This window comes from Amphiura filiformis, chromosome 6, assembly GCF_039555335.1.
Source record: "Amphiura filiformis chromosome 6, Afil_fr2py, whole genome shotgun sequence".
NCBI lineage: Eukaryota > Metazoa > Echinodermata > Ophiuroidea > Amphilepidida > Amphiuridae > Amphiura > Amphiura filiformis.
Window position 1 is genome coordinate 63,617,656 of NC_092633.1, and position 20,014 is coordinate 63,637,669.

Here is a 20,014-nt window from a genome sequence, read left to right on the forward strand (position 1 = left end):
TTAATTTTTGAAAAATCAGGAAAAATCCATTTCTGGGCCGTTTTTTACGGGGTTTGAAGCATTGAAAAATTGAGTTTACTCACCATCTCCGTAGCAAAACAGACTCCATCTTGATTCACGCTAAGCACTATGGGTAACTTATTTCCGAAACTGGTCGACTCGCAGATTTATGAATGAACTCGCAATCTTCGGTAATTTATGCTGACGTCATTTCGTGACAAGTCACGAGCTACTCGCGCTATGATTGGATGAAAAAGCCGACGTAGTAAATGATTTTATATACGGAAACATTACGCTGTGTAGGGCAAGGCATGGCCTGCAAAATTCCCTGTGTAAATCGAATGCAACTTTTAGTGACTATCACTCACTTGTAGAGCGCTCTCTTCCGAAGGGCATTAAAGCTAAACCACTTGACGGATATTTTTTGTACTTGCTCTCAATCAAGAATAATGTATACATTACATGTAGGCTAAAAACTGAGTATGTGGGGCATCTGCAAATGTTCGTACCACCCTGATATGTAAATGACAGATAACAGCAAAAACAGCTCCCATATCTGTCCATAACTTTGGTCAGTACAGCGAGTCGGGGATTTCAAGTGGGTGATTATTGATTGGCAAGTGCCATATTTGGGCATAAGTGCAGTCCACCATTCAATGTGGAGGATAGACTAGACTTTATCGATTGATTTTGCTGGAATAGTTTCCTGTTAACCAGGTTTAAGTACTGCAAAGGTCGAATTATGTTTGCTGTGCAGTATAACTGCACTATGTGTTGAATCTTCTCCCCATAGGACTACACAGTAACAGAATTCCAATGTAGGACTACACTGACAGTAAAAGAAATACTGACAAAAATGACCTCCTCCTTCACCGTAGTATACAAAATTTGTGAAATAATGTAAACTGTCAAAGTATTTATTTTATATGGTAATGATATATAGATGCTGAAGGGAGCCATGTGTTCTAGTATCGGCAAGGCAATTATTGTTTGTAGCTAGCGTTGGGAAGACATCACTTTTGGGCAGAAGGGCAAAAGCATTGTGGGCATGTGAAGGACTTTTTGACGATGCTTACCGACTGTCCCGGCTATACTCAAATCACCATATCTAACAACACCGATGCTCACAGCGGTTTGAGACTCACGTACGTGATAAAGACCTTTCTGAAGGGCGTAAAATGCTGAACAATCAAAATGAAAGTTACAAATATTTTAGGTTACGATTATTACAAATAAATGAATTTGACCAACATTTACAATTTATTGGTCATGTTGGTGGGGACTAAAGTAACCTACCCACATGAGAATGCGAGTGGTATGACTGAGCTTAAATAAATATTGAAATGCATTCACCAATATCACTAGAAGCTATTAAACTGCATGAAGGACATGGTGTGTCGAACTATCTATATAGCTCAAAATACCCGAATTCAATTAAAGATGCTCTCAGAGCCATTTCTCAGAGCCTAAGAACAATGACGCGTTTCATGTCATGTAATTGTATGTGCCCTTTCACGCGAGTTGATATCCATTACCCGGTTGTATAAGCGTACCAAGGATCTAGGAATGCAACGCAAAAATATATCCCCTTCCATCTGTCACTCCTTCCCCATTGTTATCTCTTCTTCCATTTCCCATCCCCAATCCACATCTACCTATATTAAACGCCATCCACCCACACAATCTACATCTACTACAAGCTCCACACCAATTCACACCTGTCCTCATATCAATCCACATCTAACACTAACCCACATCAACACACATGTACACACCAATTCATATCTACTCACACCAATCCACATGTACCGACACCAACCCTCATCTACACACGCCAACCCACGACTAACCACACCAACCCACGTCTAACCACACCAACCCACATTATATACCAACACCAGACTACATCTACCCACACTAATCCACATATAACAACAATAATCCACGTCGACCCACACCAATCCACATCTACCCATAACCCACTTCTACCTACTCGTTTTGAAACTTACCAAACAAGCCAGTGCTACCGGCATCTGAATTGATGTCATCGTCAGCAATAGTCACTGTAGCTTTATACAGCTCTCCGAGGGAACTTCCAGGAGCCGAAACCGATATTCGAATTTCTAACTGTTCGGTTTTCTCACCGAGTTCATCATTGATAATACCCAAAGTAATTGTCTCCGTTGTTGATAACCCTGCAAATGTTACCATTCCTCCCGAAGAAAAACTTCCAAAATCTTCTGTTGAAAAGGCTGATCGGTCGCTTGCTGTGAATGCTGAAATATAAACCAACCAATAAAAACATGTAATGGAAAAAAATGGAAGTGATAGATAAAATTGCTTCATATTAGCTTCTACTAAATAAAAGGTGTGGATATCGATAAAAAATTGTGAACATCATGATGAAAGTTTCATGTTTATTCGAATTCCTCTTACAGATTCCGTCTTTGATGCAAATCTCAGTAGTGCCTGCAACTACTTACTGACAGTTGGTGAGCCGCTCAATACACCTCTTCGATGGACTCTCAGAGGGACAGATCCTCCATCTTCTGTTACAAAATACTCTGGGCTGTCCAGGTAAAACCATGTTACTATATGGTATAAATATTTAAAAAAAGGCTATCAAACATGGCGACCAGGGTTTGGTCGTTAATTGCAACTCAAACATGGGCAGGGGTGGGACATATTATGAATGACAATATAAACTACTCAAATAAAGAAAGTCCGCACTTATGTAACCCGTCCAGGGGCCCCGAGCACAAAAGCGAAAATTAAATTAGGGCTGATAATGGAGAGCAGGGTCGGATTTACTAATGGGCCAGATAGGCCCGGGTCCTGGGCCCCCAAATTCAGCCGATGCATTTTTCTTTTAACTCAATAATAACAGCATGTTTTTGGCCAAAATAGGCCAAATTGTAAAATTGTCCGCGCTTTCGCGTGCTCTGCGCGCAAATGTCCTAGTAACATCAGAGAATATGTTAGTTCCTCTCTATATTATACATAAACCAAAACTTGGTCACTGACTTGAGTGTACATGCCTTCCTCGGCACGTGAGTTCGAGGCCTCCAAATTTTAGCCTGGCCCAGGGCCCCCACAAGGTAAATCCCTCCCTGGTTAAAAGGGCCAGTGCTGCTCCTTGTCCATGGGCCCCTGATGCTTTTGCTACGCCCCTGCGTCATACACCAAAACCTGATCAGGTTATGACCATTTGATTGATACGGTCGTGTGCAGAATCTTGATAGCTCCAATTTGATACCAAAATTGCTAGTAAATGCTCTAAATTGACAAAGATTGATACCAGTATATGAAATTTGGTGAATTTTCAAAATCGGTCGAAAATGCTTAGCGTAGCAAAAATTATGTTATTTTATAAAAAGATATTTTCAGCGATGTTTTGAACTGCTGAAGGGGCATAGTGGAGCGAAAGCAATGGGAAGAGCATTCCATAGTTTTGGTGCGGCTGCAGATAATGCTCTTTCACATAGGTGAGTGATTGAACTGTTCGCGGAGGTCCTAAGAGATCAAGAGATCAGGATCAAGGATTGCGAACTGGAACTAAATACGGAGTTAGATACTACTTCCTCTAACACAAACGGTTGATATTCCTCACACACCTTGTCTGTGTCACCTCCCTTTTGTGAGAATTCTTGTTTCTTGATTTCACTGACTATTTGCTTCTTTGACCCAAGTGACACTGCACATCCTACAGTATTTAATACTTGTAGATGTTTGCTGCTTTTGTGAGTCCCGGTGTGAGTCTTGTTTGCCTCTTATGAAATAATACCGGTCTCCTACAGCAGTTGCAAGTTATTTTGGGGTTACATTCAGCCCCCCTTTAGGTTTGTTATCTGAACTCCCCGGGATCCCTATACAACCAGCACTATGCTGTGATTAGACTGAGTTTTCCCTTCATGTGTGTCACCCTGATTTGTTTTAGGTTGGTTATGGCTGAACTTGTTTGAATAACTACTATTATGACTAAATTTACTTGCATTCAACTTGTGCGTTAAGCCATAGTCATCGGCCATCGTTGCCGCCTGATTCAGTGTTTTCATTTTGCTAGCGCTTTCATCCAAGTGGGATTTAATGTCAGCGTGGACACATTTCTTGAACTCTTTTATAAGAACCAATTGCCTAAGTTGCCCGAAATAATCTTTGACTTCTTTTGAACCAAGCCACCTGTCTAACATCTGTTCTTTTACTCTAGCAAATTCTACATGGGTTTGATCTGCTTGCTTTTTTGAATCTCTGAAGTTTTGTCTCTATGCTTCAGACACAAGGCCTTAAAAGGACTGTTTGTTTCATAATTATTACACTTCTCTATTGGTAGAGCTGAGTAAGTCTCCCTGCCCTTCCCCACAAAACTACTTTGTAAAAGTAGGGTCCAATGCTCTTTAGGCTATTTCAAATTTGTAGTTACCTTTCCACCCGCCTTTCCAAAATGTTGAAAATACTCGTCAACTTCTTTTTCTTTGAATTTAGGCACAAGCTTTACATACTTTGTAACATCAAACCTTGACTTTCAGGATAATCTTGATGAGTATTAGTCACCTAGCTTTGCTAACTTCTCTTGTTAAAACTTGTACTTTTCCTCGATTTATTTTTCTTTCAAATGTGCTTCTATTTGCAGATTTGTTTGGTCTTCTTTCTCTTCCATTTCCATTTTTGGTGTGCTTTGTCTTCAATCGCTAGTTTTTGTTTTTCAATGTTTAGCCTTTCTTGTTTTTCTCATATGGAAAGGTTTGGCTACAAAACGATTCTCTATAAACGCATCTATGCACAGTTTTCACCTCGATACACCTGAGCACATAATTTCGTCCAAGAGCTTCCAAGCAAGCAGTCAATTATCTCTACACATTCTTTGTTCACACTACCCGGTCGAGTGCAGAGCATCAAAAGAGCTGTGTGAGCTAGTGGAAAATACGGCATCTGTGATTGGTTTTTGTCAACAACCCGAATTATATCGAACGAAAGCTAATACTTCCCCACTTTTTTCATTACGTCAACAGATAACGCAATTCAATGTTTATAGCAAGAATGTGGTAAATCTGTTGAAAACGACCCATTCACGCACAATTTTTGACCAAAATGTAGGTTTTAAAAGTCGAAACCCCCATGATTTTTAAGATATTTGTCAGATTTTATGTCATTAAATGAAAGAGCACACTTATATTGTCCATTATACTTCATTTCAGCAATGACCAATTGCAAATCTTGTGCGAAAAGTTACTAGCTTAGCGCCTGTTTTGTCACACTGTTGTAAGGGACCGCTCATTATTTACAGGGGAGGGGGGCCGGAAAAAATGTAGGGGGGCTATGTGATTTTCACTCTAACAAACAGGGGGGGTTATGTGATTTTATTTTTCCTGATAGGGGGGTCAGGTGAAATTTAATATTAAATTATTCACTATGGTTATGATTCACTACAATATTTACCTCATAATTGGCCATTTTAGCCACAAAATGTCAATTTTTGCGCGCTTCGCGCGAATTTATTCCTACACCATATTTTGAGTTTAGCTTCAATATGGCAACATTTTTGTGCGCTTTGCACGCATTTGTGTCATAAACTTATTCTCTCACCAAAAAGTGCTGGATTCACATAATACTTCAAGAAATTTTTCCAACCACCTCATGTAAAAAAGAAATCTACGCCACTGTTCATCAGCACATTAGCCATATGGAAGGGTGGCAAGTCAGTCCCCTCCCCTGCTCAGTCGACAGATGTATTGTGACAAAACTTAAGATTTGCATCTTCCTTTTGGTCTATTTTAGACCCTAAATTAATCCCATTTTTTTAGTATCAAAATGCCAAATTGCTGCGCGCTTCTCGCGCATTTATCTCAGAAAAACCATTCTGTGAGTAGATCTGCGAGACGTGCCCTTGTAAATTCTGGTGTTTTTCATCATCTTGAACTTGAACACGAATGTCAAAAATGAGAGTTATAATTCCATCCATTCTATAATGTAAATCACAAATATGAGTGCTAGGGCAGCTCCTCTGATAGCTTCTGATGCTTGGAAAAAGCATAAAACTTGTATACTGGATCAAAATACTGGGATTAAATTAACCAAAAGTTGTGAAAGCCATATGCATCATCCTTTGGAATGATTTTAGGGCACATATTGTCGTTGTCCTTAATTTGTTCATTTTAGCTTTTTTTTCGCGCGCTTCGAGCGCATTTGTCCCGGTAATGTTCTTTTAGTAGCAGATCAGTGGGACGATTTGGAAATTTTGCCCCCTGGCTCGGTGACTCCGATACATCTCTCTTTGAATTTTAGCATTGAAATAAACTTGGATTACAATTGTGGGGAGAGGGGTGTCTTCTATACGAAGAGCCAGAGGTGGCAATCATGTTTGCCATGCCCAGGGGCCATCAAAAGGTGAATCCGGCCATGGTATACCAGCAAAATGTATTTCTCGATGTGAGGGGGGGGGGTTACGTATTTATTTGGCAGCGATAGGGGGTTATGTAATTTTAGATGCTGCTAATAGGGGGAGTTGTGTAACTTTATGAACTCAATTTTGAAATCCTCCCGGCCCCCCCTCCCCTATAAATAATGAACGGTCCCTAAATTCAATGAACAATGACTTTGCTTTTAAAGAGCGCTTACCAATTGGTATGTTATTTTCCATATCTGATCTTCCTGTTTTTTTTGTAAGTTATTCTCAAACTTGATAATTTCCAGTTTTTCTTTTTTGGTCCATTTCTATTTTTCTCAGTTCTAACTGAATTTCCAACTCTATCAATTTAACTGCCTCCCCGCCGATTTCAGTTACTACCTCAGGTTTCTCGTCCAACAAAGATTCATTAAAAATATCTTCCCCGACCAAACATCAATCAAGGCATTTTTGATTAGTTGCTTTCCTGTAGTTTGCTTTACTTTCAAGTCATATTTGGTAAATGCTTACTTGCATCAGGCTTCTTTAACTCATCAAACTTCTTCATTAAACGCCAAACTGTACTTTCACTTTTAAGATTCAGAAAATTAATGCCAACTTTTCGTTTTGCAAATTGGACCCCTGATACTGTCCTTGGTACTTTGACACCGTCCCCGGTACTTCTGACAATGTCTGTGGTACTCGTGACAGTGTTCCAGGTACTTGTGACAGTGTTCCCGGTACTCCTGCACTCTCCCCCATCATGGCATAGCGGATATACAAGATTAAATGTGATTTCCTTTAATTTCAAAAATGCATTATGGACGGCATTGGTGATAAACCCTTCACGGCAGCTGTTCCGCGCCTTTGGAACTCTCTGTCCATTCACACCCGCCAGGTCTCTGCCCATTCACATCCGTCAACGCCCTTCCATCTATAAGATATCTCAAAACCCACCTTTTTCCCACAAAGTTAATTTTCTTCTCGCCTCATAGTGAACTTGTCACCTGAATATTTTATGTTTTATCACGTGTAGATTTAATTTGTAACTTAACAGTGCAGGTGGCATTTTTTACCATGACCATTTAATTTAATATCAAGATAATACAACTTACCTGGATCTGCTGTTTGACAAAAGGTACCAGAAAACCCTTCTAAACAAACACAGCAATCTGTTGCTATACATTTGCCGCCATTTTGACATCCGTTTACGCCATCACATACTGCAACACCTTATAAAATGAAATCAAATGTAATGGGAAATAATCAACAAAACAGTAATTAATATCATCAATGCATTTGCAAAAGAAAAATAATTAATCATTAACGCAAGTAATCATCCTAATGATGTAAATTCAATTATATCAGCACCACTTACCCGGATTACTGACAACAGTTTGACAAAGGTTGCCAGAATATCCATCTGGACAAAGGCAAACGTCATTTGCTACACATTTCCCATTGTTTTGACATCCATTGGTGGTATCACATACTGGAAAGCAGTTGGCAAAATAAGACCAGATTTAAACCAAGTATTACAATTATTGACCCTTTAATTGTTTTTGTAATTTTTGTCATGGATGAAATATATGAGGTACATTTCAATATCATTGAAGTATATATTTAATTTTTACCCTGTACCCATGAGCTCATGTATATACCTCATGTAGCAAGGCATGTGCGAAATACCGACATGGAAGGGTAATTAGTAAGTATGTTGTTGGACCCCTGATATGGGCATACTCCCGGCCCGGAGACCCTCTCCAACATTGAAAGATGGAGGATGGGGAATGATGGGCTACAGCGCGGAGACTGTACTTCTATTACATGACAGACTTGATTCACTCTTAATACCATTGGTACAAATAAATTGGCAACTACCCAACTCCAACCTAAAGCTGCAAGCAAATCACTGGAAACTGCTATTATATAATAACTGCATAAAGAAATGTTGTCCGTGGATTATATATACTATATATAAAAAATGAAATGATTAGAAAATGAACAGAAGTACTACTTATCAGTATCAGAAGTAACATCCGAAAATCTATTTTTCATTAAAGCGAGTGATTATGATTATAAATTGTAATGAGCCATCACCACCCAGTAGAGCATTTCATACTTGGGGCATTGTTAAATGAGTGCCAGCATATTCAATTGAAGACAATAATTATATTAAAAGTAAACAAAAACGGTATGTGCTCCAATTGACTAAAATGTTTCCCATGTGAAAGCGTTGTTCAAGATATCACGTCGACAATATCAAGATATATTAACTTACCCGGATCTGCTGTTTCACAAAAGGTACCAGAAAACCCATCTAAACAAACACAGCAATCTGTTGCTATACATTTGCCGCCGTTTTGACATCCGTTTCCGCTATCACATACTATATAAAAAATAAAATGATGAGAAAATGAACAGAAGCACTACTTATCATTATCAGAAGTTACAACCGAAAGGCTATTTAGTTTCATAGTTTATTTCATCTCATGCAAAAAATGTACAATACAAAATATATAATAACAATAATGATTATAATAATACAAATATAATAAATAATTAGGAAAAGCTATTCAAATATTATGCAAATGAGACGTGGACGTCACTAAACGCACAGCGTGATCAGTGTGACGCCCCGTAGAAAAAAAAAAAAAAAAAACCCCAAAACATTAAACAATGAACATTAATGAACCTAACATTTGAAGAGTCAAGATGCAAACATTGCTAAGTCCCCCACTACATGTCACCATCCAGGTCATCGATTCACCGAGTAACAAACAAATAATCCACCCAACCCGCCATCACATACTATATGAAAATAAAATATTTAATTATTTACCCTATTGTACACATGACCTTACGAAAGGCCCTAAAATTGAAAGAAGGGATCGTAATTAATCATTTGTAGGGGTGCTTCTCCTCGCAACAGAAAATCCTCTTTAATTGTAATTGCAAAGTGATTATGATTATAAATTGTCATGATCCATCATCACCCAGTAGCGCATTTCATACTTGGAGAAATGTTAAATGAGTGCCAGCATATTCAATTGAATTCAATAACTATATATATATATATATATATATTAAAAGTAAACAACAGCTGTATTTGCTCCAATTGAACAAAATGTTTTGCACGTGAAAGCGTTGTTCAATGTATATCGCGTACGTTGACTATATCAAGATATATCCAAGTTACCTAGATCCGGTGTTTGACAAAAGGTACCAGAAAACCCTTCTAAACAAACACAGACATCTGCTGCTATGCATACTCCGCCGTTTTGACATCCGTTTGCGCCATCACATACTGCAACACCTTATAAAATGAAATCAAATGTAATGGTAAATAATCAATAAAACACTATTTATCATCAATGCATTCTTAAAAGAAAAACAATTTATCATTAACGCAAGTAATCATCCTAATGACATAAACTCAATTATATCAGCACCACTTACCCGGATTACTGTCAACAGTTTGACAAAGATTGCCAGAATATCCATCTGGACAAAGGCAAACGTCAGTTGCTACACATTTCCCATTGTTTTGACATCCATTGGTGGTATCACATACTGTGGAGCAATTGCAAAAGCAAGACCAGATTTAAACCCAGTATATTGCAACTAATACAAGTAAATAAAGACACTACCTGCACTACATACATACCATCATGCAAATAATACAAACATTCAATAGACATTGATATTTTATGAGAGTGTTCATAAATACTTTGGTGGGGGTTGGAAAAGTTGGAACTTCCGATATTAAATTTTATTGGATCCCCTAAAAAGGGTGGAATTTTTGTATCCATAGTGTGGTCAATTTATGGTTTATTTGTTTGTGCATGTGATCCACCCTTCATATCCTGAACAGTAAACCAATAATGTTGTTAACTTTAGCTAAAATTAATAGTTTCAATCATTGCGGTGAGTGTTGATGTGTACAGTCCACAGTCCCGGTACAACATACACTGTAAACGGGACTGCCCAAACTGACCACGGCACTGTCTTAGTCCCGCACTTTCTCCATATCACCAAAAGAAATTGTAGCTCCACGCACTCTCCCCCTATCACGGCATAGCGGACATACAAGATCAAAATGTGTTCAAAGGTTTAATTTAGGTAAACAAATCCAGTAAACTACTCACGTCTTTAGCTTTCGCCATCTTGGATGATGGCTTTCTCAAAAGTGACTTGGTTCACTGCTTCTCCTGCGGAAAGCGGCTGTAGCCTCATTCCCAGAGTGTGATGGTGCAAGCAGTGAGTCATATACGTGATCTAGAGTGTATGAGCCTATGTCCCGGTTCATGGTGGCGGCCCCCTTTCTCCTGATCCATATGGCCTCCCCGACTTTTCTTTTGAACTGATTTGCTTCCTTGTCAATTATTGTAGCTCCCTCCCAATCTATAACATGGTTGTCGGCAGCGACATGGTCCGTAATTGCTGATTTGTTGTATTCTGTGGTAGATTCTTTCCGTCTTGCACGGGTGTACTTCTTGTTTTCCGCTTTCTCGGCATCTTTCTGGTGCTCTTTCAACCGTGTACCGCGTGTGCCAAACGCTCTCCCTGTTTCACCTATGTATGATTTTTCACAACCCTTGCAGTCGATGTTATAGACCACCTCGCACATCTGGTTGGTTTCTCTCTTGTCTTTAGGGTGTACTAATAAGCTCTTGATAGTGTTGTGAGGTTTCATGGCTGTTGCGATTTTGTACTTCCAAAAGATGCGCTTGAGCTTCTCCGAGAGGCCTGCAACGTACGGTAAAACTACCATACCCTTTGACGGGTTGTATTCGGTGCTCTTCTTTGAACTGTTACTCTTGATCTTACTTGTTGACATTTGCTGCTTAACACGGTCCATTGCCCACATTGGATAGCCACAGTTTTGGAGCGCGGTTCTGATCTTCTTTTCTTCTTCCTTTTTATCTTCCTCCTCTGTCACTATGCTATCCATTCTGTCAAACAGTGTACGAATGACCCCGAGTTTCTGGTGTAGGGGATGTTGTGATTCAAAGTTCAAATATTGATCCGTGTGGGTTTTCTTTCTGTATATGAGAAGCTTTATGCTGCCATCTTGTTTACGGACCACTAATGTGTCAAGGAACGGTATGCTACAATCCTTCTCCTCCTCATACGTAAACTTAATATTCCCCGTTTCGTCCACCTTGTTTAGATGTTCAGTTACTTTCTCTGTGGTGTCCTTTTGATGACCTCAAGCACGTCATCCACATAACGGCGCCAGTATTTTGGTGCACAATCGAGTGGTGCCGTGGCAATAGCTTGTTGTTCTAGCCATTCCATGTATAGGTTTGCCACAATCGCACTAACAGGACTACCCATAGCTGCTCCAAACTTCTGGCGGTAGATGTTACCTCTGAAGGAGAAGTATGTCGTCGTGAGAATAAATTCTAATAGCTCCATGATGTCGGTAGCATTCAGTCGTGTGCGTTCGGGTAACGTTGTGTCTTTAGTAAGCCGGTCTCTTATGATCTCTAATGTCTTGTTTTGAGTTGGTGACGTGATGATCGGTTGTCCCTACTAACGGCGAGAGAATGTCTGCAAGTGCCTTTGATGTTTGGTACCCAATACTACCTATGTAATCCACGATTGGCCGGATCGGGTCTCCTTGTTTATGTATTTTAGTGGTGCAATACAGAAAGCTAAAGACGTGAGTAGTTTACTGGATTTGTTTACCTAAATTAAACCTTTGATAACCAAACCAATCCTACAGATGAAACTGTTCAGTACACAAATGTGATTTCCTTTAATTTCAAAAATGCATTATGGAAGGCGTTGGTGATAAACCCTTCACGGCAGCTGCTCCGCGCCTTTGGAACTCTCTGCCTAATCATAGCCGCCAACTCTCTGCCCATTCACAGCCGCCAACGCCCTTCCATCTAGTATAAGAAATCTCAAAACCCACCTTTTCCCACAAAGTTAATTTTCTTCTCGCCTCATAGTGAGCTTGTCACCTGATTATTTTATGTTTATATCATGTGTAGATTTAATTTGTAGCTTAACAATGCAGTACCATGACCATTTAATTTCACGTCGACAACATCAAGATAATCACACTTACCTGGATCTGCTGTTTGACAAAAGGTACCAGAAAACCCTTCTAAACAAACACAGCAATCTGTTGCTATACATTTGCCGCCGTTTTGACATCCGTTTACGCCATCACATACTATATAAAAAAAATTAAATGATGAGGAAATGAACAGAAGCACTACTTATCAGTATCAGAAGTAACAACCGAAAAGCTATTTATCATTAACGCGAGTAATGTTCGCACTGCCGTTATTAAAATAATATCAATACCGCTTACCCGGATTACTGTCAACAGTTTGACAAAGATTGCCAGAAAATCCATCTGGACAAAAGCAAATGTCAGTTGCTGCACATACCCCATCGTTTTGACATCCATTGACACCATCACATACTGGAGAGCAGTTGAAAAAATAAGACCAGATTTAAACCAAGTATTACAATTATTGACCATTTGATCTCGCCTCATAGTGAGCTTGTCACCTGATTATTTTATGTTTTTATAATGTGTAGATTTAATTTGTAGCTTAACAGTGCAGGCGGCATTTTTTACCCTGACCATTTAATTTCATGTCGACAACATCAAGATAATCAAACTTACCTGGATCTGCTGTTTGACAAAAGGTACCAGAAAACCCTTCTAAACAAACACAGCAATCTGTTGCTATACATTTGCCGCCGTTTTGACATCCGTTTACGCCATCACATACTATATAAAAATAAAATATTTAATTATTTACCCTATTGTACACATGACCTTATGAATATGAGTAGGCATGTGTGACATTCCCATACGGAAGGCCCTAAAATTAAAAGAAGGGATCGTAATTTATCATTTGTAGGGGTGCTTCTCCTCGCAACAGAAAATCCTCTTTAATTGTAATTGCAAAGTGATTATGATTTTAAATTGTAATGATCCATCATCACCCAGTAGCGCATTTAATACTTGGCGAAATGTTAAATGAGTGCCGGCATATTCAATTGAATACAATAATTATATTTACATTAAAAGTAGACAACAGCTGTATTTGCTCCAATTGAACAAAATGTTTTGCACGTGAGAGCGTTGTTCAATGTATATCGCGTACGTTGACTATATCAAGATATAATCCGACTTACCCGGATCTGTTGTTTGACAAAAGATACCAGAAAACCCTTCTAAACAAACACAGACATCTGCTGCTATGCATACTCCGCCGTTTTGACATCCGTTTACGCCATCACATACTGCAACACCTTATAAAATGAAATCAAATGTAATGGGAAATAATCAACAAAACACTATTTATCATCAATGCATTCGCGAAAGAAAAACAGATTTATCATTAACGCAAGTAATCATCCTAATGACTTAAATTCAATTATATCAGCACTACTTACCCAGATTACTGTCAACAGTTTGACAAAGGTTGCCAGAAAACCCATCTGGACAAACGCAAACGTCAGTTGCTACACACATCCCTTCGTTTTGACATCCATTGACGCCATCACATACTGTGGAGCAATTGCAAAAGCAAGACCAGATTTAAACCCAGTATATTGCAACTAATACAAGTAAATAAAGACACTACCTGCACTACATACATACCATCATGCAAATAATACACACATTCAATAGACATTGATATTTTATGAGAGTGTTCATAAATACTTTGGTGGGGGTTGGAAAAGTTGGAACTTCGGATATTAAATTTTATTGGATCCCCTAAAAAGGGTGGAATTTTTGTATCCATAGTGTGGTCAATTTATGGTTTATTTGTTTGTGCATGTGATCCACCCTTCATATCCTGAACAGTAAACCAATAATGTTGTTAACTTTAGCTAAAATTAATAGCGGTGAGTGTAGATGTGTACAGTCCACAGTCCCGGTACAACATACACTGTAAACGGGACTGCCCAAACTGACCACGGCACTGTCTTAATCCCGCACTTTCTCCATATCACCAAAAGAAATTGTAGCTCGACGCACTCTCCCCCTATCACGGCATAGCGGACATACAAGATCAAATGTGATTTCCTTTCATTTCAAAAATGCATTATGGAAGGCGTTGGTGATAAACCCTTCACGGCAGCTGCTCCGCGCCTTTGGAACTCTCTGCCTATTCATAGCCGCCAACTCTCTGCCCATTCACAGCCGCCAACGCCCTTCCATCTAGTATAAGAAATCTCAAAACCCACCTTTTCCCACAAAGTTAATTTTCTTCTCGCCTCATAGTGAGCTTGTCAACTGATTATTTTATGTTTTTATCATGTGTAGATTTAATTTGTAGCTTAACATTGCAGACGGCATTGTTTACCATGACCATTTAATTTCACGTCGACAACATCAAGATAATCAAACTTACCTGGATCTGCTGTTTGACAAAAGGTACCAGAAAACCCTTCTAAACAAACACAGCAATCTGTTGCTATACATTTGCCGCCGTTTTGACATCCGTTTACGCCATCACATACTATATAAAAAATAAAATGATGAGGAAATGAACAGAAGCACTACTTATCAGTATCAGAAGTAACAACCGAAAAGCTATTTATCATTAACCCGAGTAATGTTCGCACTGCCGTTATTAAAATAATATCAATACCGCTTACCCGGATTACTGTCAACAGTTTGACAAAGATTGCCAGAAAATCCATCTGGACAAAAGCAAATGTCAGTTGCTGCACATACCCCATCGTTTTGACATCCATTGACACCATCACATACTGGAGAGCAAAAAAAAAAAATAAGACCAGCTTTAAACCAAGTATTACAATTATTGACCATTTGATCTCGCCTCATAGTGAGCTTGTCCCTGATTATTTTATGTTTTTATCATGTGCAGATTTAATTTGTAGCTTAACAGTGCAGGCGGCATTTTTTACCCTGACCATTTAATTTCATGTCGACAGCATCAAGATAATCAAACTTACCTGGATCTGCTGTTTGACAAAAGGTACCAGAAAACCCTTCTAAACAAACACAGCAATCTGTTGCTATACATTTGCCGCCGTTTTGACATCCGTTTACGCCATCACATACTATATAAAAATAAAATATTTAATTATTTACCCTATTGTACACATGACCTTATGAATATGAGTAGGCATGTGTGACATTCCATACGGAAGGCCCTAAAATTAAAAAAGGGATCGTAATTTATCATTTGTAGGGGTGCTTCTCCTCGCAACAGAAAATCCTCCTTAACTGTAATTGCAAAGTGATTATGATTATAAATTGTAATGATCCATCATCACCCAGTAGCGCATTTCATACTTGGCGAAATGTTAAATGAGTGCCAGCATATTCAATTGAATACAATAATTATATATATATTAAAAAGTAAACAACAGCTGTATTTGCTCCAATTAAACAAAATGTTTTGCACGTGAGAGCGTTGTCCAATGTATATCGCGTACGTTGACTATATCAAGATATAATCCAACTTACCCGGATCTGTTGTTTGACAAAAGATACCAGAAAACCCTTCTAAACAAACACAGACATCTGCTGCTATGCATACTCCGCCGTTTTGACATCCGTTTACGCCATCACATACTGCAACACCTTATAAAATGAAATCAAATGTAATGGGAAATAATCAACAAAACACTATTTATCATCAATGCATTCCCAAAAAAAAACACCAATTTATTATTAACGCAAGTAATCATCCTAATGACTTAAATTCAATTATATCAGCACCACTTACCCAGATTACTGTCAACAGTTTGACAAAGGTTGCCAGAAAACCCATCTGGACAAACGCAAACGTCAGTTGCTACACACATCCCTTCGTTTTGACATCCATTGACGCCATCACATACTGTGGAGCAATATTGCAAAAGCAAGACCAGATTTAAACCCAGTATATTGCAACTAATACAAGTAAATAAAGACACTACCTGCACTACATACATACCATCATGCAAATAATACAAACATTCAATAGACATTGATATTTTATGAGAGTGTTCATAAATACTTTGGTGGGGGTTGGAAAAGTTGGAACTTCGGATATTAAATTTTATTGGATCCCCTAAAAAGGGTGGAATTTTTGTATCCATAGTGTGGTCAATTTATGGTTTATTTGTTTGTGCATGTGATCCACCCTTCATATCCTGAACAGTAAACCAATAATGTTGTTAACTTTAGCTAAAATTAATAGTTTCAATCATTGCGGTGAGTGTTGATGTGTACAGTCCACAGTCCCGGTACAACATACACTGTAACGGGACTGCCCAAACTGACCACGGCACTGTCTTAATCCCGCACTTTCTCCATATCACCAAAAGAAATTGTAGCTCGACGCACTCTCCCCCTATCACGGCATAGCGGACATACAAGATCAAATGTGATTTCCTTCAATTTCAAAAATGCATTATGGAAGGCGTTGGTGATAAACCCTTCACGGCAGCTGCTCCGCGCCTTTGGAACTCTCTGCCTATTCATAGCCGCCAACTCTCTGCCCATTCACAGCCGCCAACACCCTTCCATCTAGTATAAGAAATCTCAAAACCCACCTTTTCCCACAAAGTTAATTTTCTTCTCGCCTCATAGTGAGCTTGTCACCTGATTATTTTATGTTTTTATCATGTGTAGATTTAATTTGTAGCTTAACATTGCAGACGGCAATGTTTACCATGACCATTTAATTTCACGTCGACAACATCAAGATAATCAAACTTACCTGGATCTGCTGTTTGACAAAAGGTACCAGAAAAGCCTTCTAAACAAACACAGCAATCTGTTGCTATACATTTGCCGCCGTTTTGACATCCGTTTACGCCATCACATACTATATAAAAAATAAAATGATGAGGAAATGAACAGAAGCACTACTTATCAGTATCAGAAGTAACAACCGAAAAGCTATTTATCATTAACCCGAGTAATGTTCGCACTGCCGTTATTAAAATAATATCAATACCGCTTACCCGGATTACTGTCAACAGTTTGACAAAGATTGCCAGAAAATCCATCTGGACAAAAGCAAATGTCAGTTGCTGCACATACCCCATCGTTTTGACATCCATTGACACCATCACATACTGGAGAGCAGTTGAAAAATAAGACCAGCTTTAAACCAAGTATTACAATTATTGACCATTTGATCTCGCCTCATAGTGAGCTTGTCCCTGATTATTTTATGTTTTTATCATGTGCAGATTTAATTTGTAGCTTAACAGTGCAGGCGGCATTTTTACCCTGACCATTTAATTTCATGTCGACAGCATCAAGATAATCAAACTTACCTGGATCTGCTGTTTGACAAAAGGTACCAGAAAACCCTTCTAAACAAACACAGCAATCTGTTGCTATACATTTGCCGCCGTTTTGACATCCGTTTACGCCATCACATACTATATAAAAATAAAATATTTAATTATTTACCCTATTGTACACATGACCTTATGAAAATAGTAGGCATGTGTGACATTCCATACGGAAGGCCCTAAAATTGAAAGAAGGGATCGTAATTTATCATTTGTAGGGTGCTTCTCCTCGCAACAGAAAATCCTCCTTAACTGTAATTGCAAAGTGATTATGATTATAAATTGTAATGATCCATCATCACCCAGTAGCGCATTTCATACTTGGCGAAATGTTAAATGAGTGCCAGCATATTCAATTGAATACAATAATTATATATATATTAAAAAGTAAACAACAGCTGTATTTGCTCCAATTAAACAAAATGTTTTGCACGTGAGAGCGTTGTTCAATGTATATCGCGTACGTTGACTATATCAAGATATAATCCAACTTACCCGGATCTGTTGTTTGACAAAAGATACCAGAAAACCCTTCTAAACAAACACAGACATCTGCTGCTATGCATACTCCGCCGTTTTGACATCCGTTTACGCCATCACATACTGCAACACCTTATAAAATGAAATCAAATGTAATGGGAAATAATCAACAAAACACTATTTATCATCAATGCATTCCCAAAAGAAAAACAATTTATCATTAACGCAAGTAATCATCCTAATGACTTAAATTCAATTATATCAGCACCACTTACCCAGATTACTGTCAACAGTTTGACAAAGGTTGCCAGAAAACCCATCTGGACAAACGCAAACGTCAGTTGCTACACACATCCCTTCGTTTTGACATCCATTGACACCATCACATACTGTGGAGCAATTGCAAAAGCAAGACCCGATTTAAACCCAGTATATTGCAACTAATACAAGTAAATAAAGACACTACCTGCACTACATACATACCATCATGCAAATAATACACACATTCAATAGACATTGATATTTTATGAGAGTGTTCATAAATACTTTGGTGGGGGTTGGAAAAGTTGGAACTTCGGATTTTAAATTTTATTGGATCCCATAAAAGGGTGGAATTTTTGTATCCATAGTGTGGTCAATTTATGGTTTATTTGTTTGTGCATGTGATCCACCCTTCAAATCCTGAACAGTAAGCCAATAATGTTGTTAACTTTAGCTAAAATTAATAGTTTCAATCATTGCGGTGAGTGTTGATGTGTACAGTCCACAGTCCCGGTACAACATACACTGTAAACGGGACTGCCCAAACTGACCACGGCACTGTCTTAATCCCGCACTTTCTCCATATCACCAAAAGAAATTGTAGCTCGACGCACTCTCCCCCTATCACGGCATAGCGGACATACAAGATCAAATGTGATTTCCTTCAATTTCAAAAATGCATTATGGAAGGCGTTGGTGATAAACCCTTCACGGCAGCTGCTCCGCGCCTTTGGAACTCTCTGCCTATTCATAGCCGCCAACTCTCTGCCCATTCACAGCCGCCAACACCCTTCCATCTAGTATAAGAAATCTCAAACCCACCTTTTCCCACAAAGTTAATTTTCTTCTCGCCTCATAGTGAGCTTGTCACCTGATTATTTTATGTTTTTATCATGTGTAGATTTAATTTGTAGCTTAACATTGCAGACGGCATTGTTTACCATGACCATTTAATTTCACGTCGACAACATCAAGATAATCAAACTTACCTGGATCTGCTGTTTGACAAAAGGTACCAGAAAAGCCTTCTAAACAAACACAGCAATCTGTTGCTATACATTTGCCGCCGTTTTGACATCCGTTTACGCCATCACATACTATATAAAAAATAAAATGATGAGGAAATGAACAGAAGCACTACTTATCAGTATCAGAAGTAACAACCGAAAAGCTATTTATCATTAACCCGAGTAATGTTCGCACTGCCGTTATTAAAATAATATCAATACCGCTTACCCGGATTACTGTCAACAGTTTGACAAAGATTGCCAGAAAATCCATCTGGACAAAAGCAAATGTCAGTTGCTGCACATACCCCATCGTTTTGACATCCATTGACACCATCACATACTGGAGAGCAATTGAAAAAATAAGACCAGCTTTAAACCAAGTATTACAATTATTGACCATTTGATCTCGCCTCATAGTGAGCTTGTCCCCTGATTATTTTATGTTTTTATCATGTGCAGATTTAATTTGTAGCTTAACAGTGCAGGCGGCATTTTTTACTCTGACCATTTAATTTCATGTCGACAGCATCAAGATAATCAAACTTACCTGGATCTGCTGTTTGACAAAAGGTACCAG

At 38.6% G+C, this 20,014-nt stretch overlaps 1 protein-coding gene across 1 annotated transcript in view; it reads right to left on the reverse strand.

The window, feature by feature from the left end:
* Positions 1 to 18,538, reverse strand: part of LOC140155801 (uncharacterized) — a 64,304-nt gene extending 45,766 nt beyond the window's left edge. Inside the window, exons 1-9 of the mRNA XM_072178772.1 lie at positions 18,442 to 18,538; positions 18,182 to 18,298; positions 16,123 to 16,236; positions 15,861 to 15,977; positions 13,811 to 13,924; positions 7,498 to 7,614; positions 2,484 to 2,591; positions 2,010 to 2,276; positions 1,077 to 1,181 (exon numbers count right to left, since the gene is read on the reverse strand). Coding sequence (XP_072034873.1) covers positions 1,077 to 1,181; positions 2,010 to 2,276; positions 2,484 to 2,591; positions 7,498 to 7,614; positions 13,811 to 13,924; positions 15,861 to 15,977; positions 16,123 to 16,236; positions 18,182 to 18,298; positions 18,442 to 18,520 — 1,138 coding nt within the window. The 5' untranslated portion in view covers positions 18,521 to 18,538. The remainder of the gene's footprint in view (positions 1 to 1,076; positions 1,182 to 2,009; positions 2,277 to 2,483; positions 2,592 to 7,497; positions 7,615 to 13,810; positions 13,925 to 15,860; positions 15,978 to 16,122; positions 16,237 to 18,181; positions 18,299 to 18,441) is intronic.
* Between the last annotated feature and the right edge of the window lie 1,476 nt (positions 18,539 to 20,014).